Consider the following 7,972-nt stretch of genomic DNA (forward strand, 5'->3'; position numbering starts at 1 on the left):
GTGGACATGGGGTATTCCATCCCGAGGATGATTGGACCCATAGTATGTTGGCATTCCAACCGGATGGTTGAGGGTCTGGGGTATTCCAACTCGATGGTTGACTGGACGCATAGTATGTTGTTTATGATTATATGTGTATTATTATGGGTATGGGTATTTTGGGGGAATTCACTAAGCTTTCGGGCTTACGGTTTCAGTTTATTGTTTCAGGTACATCAGGGGATCACGGCAAGGCGAAGACATGATCGTACAACTCCTCATGATTTGTTTATGTTTTTGGGAAAACTCTGATATTAGATATTTTGAAAACAAACTTTGTAATGATAAATAGTTTTAAATGTTTTGAAAAAGTTTTAATTTGGCATGAAATTTTTGGGTGTGACATTTTTAACATATAAAAATCGAGTTTATTCCTTTATAAAGCCAAAAAATAACATGAAGTACCTTTTAAACCAAAAATGCTTAGATTGTCAGGCGATAGTGATAGTATCCAAGATTATTAAAAACATGATTTTGATCGTAGAATTGCATGATTCTACTATCCTGTATCAGTATTTCGAATTCCGATCTTAGCAAACTCGTTTTTAGGTAGAATTGTAGTAGAATTGTAAAATCGGATCGTGGAATCGTAAAGTCGTAAGCGTTCCGATTCTACCTACACTAATTTTTTTTCGACCAACTTTCCTTCTCATTTGATTCTAATTAAACGAGTATAATTCCAAAACTCTAAAAGGAAACAACAAACGAAAAGCAACGATTAGTATAGTTGAACTGTTGATGTTTCAAAAATGAATTACTTAAAAGAGATGAGCATGAAATATAGTTTCGTGATTTGCAAATAACTATATATACTCATCGTTTATTTTTTATTTTTTATTTTATTTTAATATGATGGTTCAACCGTTTGCAATTTAACACATAAGTAATATGAACAAAATAGTCCAATAATTCATAAAAAAAATGAATAGTCATATTGTATATATAATATTTTTGGCATTTTATGTTAGTTTTGATTAAGTGGGATGGTTTGGAAAGTGAATAGTGTGTACAATTGATGTTAGATAATCAACAACAACATTTTTCATTTTGACATTATTTTTTAGATTTTTTTGGATATCCGAATGAAAACTAGTTAAAACTAGCACTCGCAGTAGTTCATTAGTAGAATCTTACAATTCCGATTTGATTTTACGATCACAATTTTATAAACCTCAAAATAATTTCGATTTTGTAAACCTTTGATATTATCCCTAAATTTTATCCTAATTTTAGTTTCTTATGGATGTGAAGGTTGATATCTTGAAAATAGGTCCAAGTTATTTCAGGTCATTATTTTTCTGTCTATAACAAAAATATATTAATAAAAAAATCCAACTTGCGATCCGTGTCCCCCTTTCATCGACCCATCTAAAGATCTAATCATCATTTTCTTTTTCCATAGTTTCTCCATACTTCCACTACAATTTTTAATCTAGGGTTTTTAAATTCCGTTAATGGCGCTATCACATCCCTAAATTGGACACAACATCCATCGCCATGGAAGCTCGTAGTTATAGTAATGCTGCCGCATCCGCACCAGATGGCGGTACTGCTGCTCCACCGCCTGCACCGCCTCCGATGTCCAGTGTCAATGCTCCACCGCCCTTCTTGGTCAAGACTTACGATATGGTGGATGATCCTGCTACCGATAACGTTGTTTCTTGGAGTGCTACGAATAACAGCTTCGTCGTCTGGGATCCGCCCGAGTTCGCTAAAGACCTTTTGCCCAAATACTTCAAGCACAATAACTTCTCCAGCTTTGTTCGACAGCTTAACACTTATGTATCATTCTGTTTCCCTTCCTATTGAATTTCAAGTTACTGTTGACATGATTCTCTGATTGCTCTGTATTTGATTGGTTATGTTTCTAATTGCAGTAAATGATTAGATGTTAACAGATTTGTAAACTCCAATCACTTTTCACGTATGATGATCCACTAGGTTAAGAGTTCAAAATTTTAGGGCAAGAAAGGTCAACTATTCACATTCTGGTTGCCTGGAAATGTGTAGACTGTAGAGTTGTCAAAGATCTTATTACTGACTATTTCTGAGCGTACAAAGTAATACCAAAAAGCAGATTATCATTCACTATGTAACATCAATGCTTATCTTTGTAATTGGGCAAATAGATACCACCAACATTGCATCCTCTTCCTTGTGATGTGAGGTTTCAGGAAAGACAAATCATGAAATGTAAAACCCCATTTTCAGATTGATCTTTCTGGTTGACTGGTTGTCAGATTATATTCTTGAGTGTCAGTCTGCACTTCTGGTGTTTTTGTTGGATTTTCAGTGGATCTTGTAGGTTGAATTAGTCTGAGATTGTCAACTTCCAATTGTCTTTTTCATACCATAATCGGAAAAATGCACTCAATCCTTTTTGGTTACCTTTTTGTTAGTTGGAATCATATCTGTATAAAGCCATAGCAGCTCTAAAACATTGAAGATACTGAGATCATTTAGTTTCTTATTTCCTTTTCCCCATTTGCTTAGATCATGAACCTCAATAAGACTAACTAAATCACAGAGATAAGAATATAAGATTAGATAATGTTGGCTTCATTTTTCTTTCTCCTGTTATATATATTTTAACCCTATTTCATAGTTTGATCCTCATTCTATTCTTTCTTTTGAGGTGTTTCCAAACAGGGTTTTCGAAAAGTCGACCCTGATCGATGGGAATTTGCAAACGAAGGATTCTTAAGAGGCCAAAAACACCTGCTCAAAACCATCATCCGCCGGAAATCCACCTCCGGCCACCACCAACCGCCGCCACAACCCCACCAACAAACCACCTCTGTTAGTGCATGTGTTGAAGTCGGAAAATTCGGTCTAGAAGAAGAAGTAGAAAGGCTAAAAAGAGACAAAAACGTCCTGATGCAAGAACTTGTGAGATTAAGACAACAACAACAAAGCACAGACAACCAAATGCAATCAATGGTGCAACGCCTTCAAGGCATGGAACAAAGACAGCAACAAATGATGTCATTTTTAGCAAAAGCAGTCAACAGCCCGGGATTCTTGGCACATTTTGTACAACAACAAAACGAAAGCACAAAATTAATAACAGAAGGAAATAAAAAAAGAAGGTATAAAGAAGAAGACGGGGGCATTTCAGACAATTCATCTGATGGAAGGATTGTTAAATATCAACCAATGATGAATGATGCTGCACAAGCAATGCTTAAACAGATCATGAAACTAGACACTGCATCTCCACGTTTAGGTCCTTTCACTTCAGGGGTAACCCTTCAAGAAGTCAACCCACCACCAGCCTCCGGTCAACCCTATCTACCATCAGTCACCGGTGTATTATCCGCACCTCTACAAGCAAATTCCAATGTCATTGCAACAAATCAGAGTCCGCTAGCGGAGGGTCAACAGCTGCCCGAACTGCCCGAACTACCCGAACTGCCCGAGCTCTCACAGTTACAAGATATGGTGCCCGAACTGTATCCTGAAACACAGAACTTGGTGGATGAGAAGCTTCAGTTAGAAATTGGGGGGTTTTCGCCTGATGTAGATGTAGAATGGGACAATAATTTGCTGACCGAAATGGAGAAATATCTGACCGCGTATGACCCGTCATGGGAGCAGTACATTGAGGGAAGCCCGGAGGTTGACACGGCTGATGACATGGACGCGGGCCCAGGCCCGGGGGATGATGTCATGAATGGAGTTGATAGCAAATCTTCAGAAAGCAGTGAGTGTTCGAGGTCTCAAGTGCAACAGCTTACTACACAAATGGGGCTTCTTTCTTCAAATACTAGAAAATCTTGAAGCCATATATACAAAACATGTGAGGTAAAAATCCGAAAAAGAATTATGATATTTGTCGTAGTCGTTAGTGTGTTTGTCTTTTTTTTTTTTTTTTTGCTTACCCTCGAAGGGAAAAGCTAATACTTGATTCAAGATTTGCCTTCTTTTTGCATGAGGTACTTGTATACCTAAAATTTCGGACGCTTTATTATGTCTTTTAGAAAAGGAAAAAAGAAAACATTTATTATAGAAGTTCAAACTCGTAATCTTTGTTGGGTGAGGTATTTGTATACATGGCATGACATGACATGACATGTTGTATTGTGATACTGTGTTTGATGTGCACTGGACTAGGACCAGAGGGATGTGAGTAAGACAAAAGACAAAATAGGTGTGGAAAGTTTGTCTAATATGTTATGGATGTATCTATCAGGTAGAGTATGGAGGAGAAGTAGCAAGGAATGTTGAGCCAATGAAAGTAGGGGTATATTTGTACAGCGACATGAGATAGATCTCTTGAGGTCAGAAATATAAACTGAGATCAGCTAAGTTATATACTTTTTAATTATGTAAATAAGCCAACAAATTAGATATTGAAATGAAGCTTAAGTGCATGACTAATTTACCTTATCAAGTTATATGGATATGATTGTATTTGATATTAGTGATGCTCAACTCAAGGAAGAGCTTCTTGGGTTGGGACATGTCAATTCCATTGTAAAATAAATTCTTGAACAACCTTTTAAATGTATGACTATAGACACACAGCCTTTTATGAATAGTCATGTTCTTGAACCTCACAACAAAATTTATAAATAAGTTCAAATACACTTTGATTTATATAAAGTAATTTACTCTAGTTTCAAAAACAAACCAATATAAATGCGGAATATGTAAAAGTGATCAGATAATGTTGGTGATTTTAGTGATATTAATATATTTTGGTGTAATCATCATTAATAATGAGATAGACTAAGTTCCATTTACTAACCGAGATAGAAGGAACGTGATGCACACTCGGAATGATAAAGGTGAACCCGAGAATACGGGGATCTAGGGGTAGCGCCCCTGGGTGTAGGGTTCCAATTCCAAGGGGCTGTGTCCCTGGTGGGGGGGTCTAGGGACACCGCCTCCAGCGGGTCCAATGGGTAGAGCCCTTGGCGGGGTCTAGGGCAGAGTCATATTTTCCAACCATGTATTTTCTGGAGAAAACTATTACTTACTAATATTACCATGTATTTTCTGGAGAAAATTATTACTTACTAATATCATGCTGATGTCATAAGTTGGTTATGTCTTAATAACCAACAATTTTGACGCAAAAAAAGATGCAATTTTCGTTTAACTACTTTCCCTTTGATATAAAAACTTTTTCTAGTTCCATAAAAAGTTTTGGAACTTACATATACGAAAATCATACATTGATTTGTTCTATCTCTCAAGAACACAAAACCAACAAAGTATTTTCTATGTTTTTATTTAAAAGTGGCTTGACTTTTAAATTGAAATTCTTTAGATTATCTCAAATCTGATTTTGTGATACCCCAGGCTATTATAGGGTTGAAATCATAGATTTTAAAAAGTAATTGCAATCACGATCTAAGAAATATTCAAGTATATTGATATTCTCAAGACCCCTAAATCTAACAGATAATAAGATTCAAAATTTTTTCTAGTTTGATGAATCACTTACCAATGATTGATCCATTAAAACATAAAACTTAAAAGATAGACACAAAGCTTGACTAGTTATATATGCTTGTCAACAAATTAAATATTAAAGCTCGATTAATTTACCTTATAAAGTTATATAAATATGATTGTATTTGATAGTATTAGTGGGGAGGCCCATGCATGATGCATAAGTGGATGATACTTTTTAATCAAACATAGATTGCATTTCAACCTGAAGTAAAGATCAATAAAAGATATTGAGAAACAGTCGATGAATTTCAGAATAGAATCCCTAAGTTAATTTTGTTGGTTATATAAATAAAATTATGGTTAAATGCAAGGCATAGCAATGTGTTTCCCTTGATTTGTTTATAATAGCAACCTACTTTTATTTTTCTATATTATAGTATAATACTTTCAGAAATGTAACCGACTACAGTAACAACATCCAAATAGGAAAAATAAATAAATAAATAATTTCAACGTTATAATTGAGTAGATTTTTTAAGTATTATATTGAAATAAAAAAAAAATGATAATATAATCAGATTGATTGGTCAAAGTAAGGAACATTAATAGGAAACAAAGATAGTACAATTCTATAATAGAAGGAAATATATATCATAAGGGGTGTTATGAAAAATTCATATAATCTAACGTATAAACCTCTTTTTAAAACTATGAAAGAATATGAAACCACTCATTGCTCTCTCGTTTCCTTCTTCACATGTTTCTAAAAATAAAACCAAAATTCAATTACTTTCATAGTAAATTGATTGATATAATACTAATAGGAAGGAAAAAAAAATCAAACTAAAACCTAATTATTTGCCACCTTTTTGCCTCCACTTTGACATCCATCACAAACTGTCGATGTTTTCCTCAAATGGGCCAGTCCCAAAAAGCATAGCAAATCAAGTAGACACACCTCAAACTTCGCTATATTCTAAATTTTGGGTACCAACATCTTCCTAGTTTAATCTGTAAATTGGCATTAGAGAAAGGGTAAAGTCTCAAATGTTTCAAGACAATTACTTTCAATGGATAATATTTCAACAACAACAAAAAATGAAAGAGATAATGGCGTAGAACATCTCTTGCAATTGTTTTAACCATGATCTCGTTCTTGTCAAATGCCTTTATATTAGGGCATGCCTTAACATTATTGTGAGGTATGTAAATAATGATTAATTACAGAAGGTATCATCAAAAGTTGAATTTAGAAAAGAGTAGCATGGATGGATATAGCCAGACCAGAACCTTGATTAAAATATCGAATGCAGGTAAGGGTGTATAATTATTGACTTATTGTCTCTAAAAAAATTAACATACAACAGAAAAAAAAAATTAGCAAAATCAAATGTTGTAACCACCTTTGTCAATTTAATCAATATATTATATATCATTCACTTTTCATTTAAGTTATGTGCAGGCCGAATGAAGTTCAACAACTGGGTCTAAATTTACCAAAATGATATTAAGATAACATAAAATAAGAAAAGCAAAAAAATATGAAGACCGTTTAAATTCTATGAATATCTAAGTTATTTGCAGGAAGTATCAACATACAAATTATGAAATGAGAGCACACAAGGTTTAAAGATGAAAAAAAACCCTCTCAAGGCTTTGAAATGAGTCAATTTGGAACAATTGTCTTGATTTTTATCTACAAAATCGCTAAAAAAAAACAAAAGATTGGGGAAAACATAGTTGAGGTTTGAATTTGGAAGCCAAAACGGTAGGAAATCGATCATCGTCCTCCTCCCTTGTTCCCTATCTCTCTCTCTCTTTCTCTACAAAAATCAGAAATTTAGAATTTAAATATTAGATTCAGATTAACAGATAAGAGAGGTGCAAGCAAAACGAAGGAAATATATATATATATATATATATATATATATATATATATATATATATATATATATAGAGAGAGAGAGAGAGAGAGAGAGAGAGAGAGAGAGTCAAGATCAAATAAGAAGGAAATTTTTGGTAGGAAGATAAAGTTTTTTTCTACATATTTTTTTCGCGAACAAACAAAATGAATCATTAGATGATTCATTTGTAAGATGATTCACAAGAAAAAATTCTCAAAAAAACATCTCGATGATTCATTTATACAATGATTTTATTGTTATTCACTAAAATTATCATAAAAGTGAATTTTTTCTTAATTTACTTAAAAATGAATCATAAAGATGTTTTTTTGAGAATTTTTTCTTGTGAATCATCTTATAAATGAATCATCTAGTGATTCATTTATTTTGTTCGTCAAAAAAATATGTAGAAAAAAAACTTCTTACCTTCCTACCAAAAAAAATTTCTTACCGGATATATATATATATATATATATATATATATATATATATATATATATATATATATATATACACACCATTGAAAACTCCAACGGATGCCCATCAAGGTGAAGAACAACGTAAGAAAACAGTGATGATCAATATGTAACTCAAAATCGGAAAGTGAGAGCACATTTATCTCCCTC

General features: G+C 33.4%; 1 protein-coding gene across 1 annotated transcript; it reads left to right on the top strand.

Moving 5' to 3' along the window:
* The first annotated feature begins 1,386 nt into the window (after positions 1 to 1,386).
* LOC111884117 (heat shock factor protein HSF8) lies at positions 1,387 to 4,428 on the top strand. Its single transcript, XM_023880435.3, has 3 exons — positions 1,387 to 1,821; positions 2,689 to 3,843; positions 4,232 to 4,428. Exons 1-2 carry the CDS (start codon positions 1,537 to 1,539, stop codon positions 3,817 to 3,819), a joined length of 1,416 nt encoding a protein of 471 aa, XP_023736203.1. The 5' UTR covers positions 1,387 to 1,536; the 3' UTR covers positions 3,820 to 3,843; positions 4,232 to 4,428.
* The last annotated feature ends 3,544 nt before the right edge of the window (positions 4,429 to 7,972 follow it).

This window comes from Lactuca sativa, chromosome 3 (assembly GCF_002870075.4).
Source record: "Lactuca sativa cultivar Salinas chromosome 3, Lsat_Salinas_v11, whole genome shotgun sequence".
In the NCBI taxonomy this organism is placed as follows: Eukaryota; Viridiplantae; Streptophyta; class Magnoliopsida; order Asterales; family Asteraceae; genus Lactuca; species Lactuca sativa.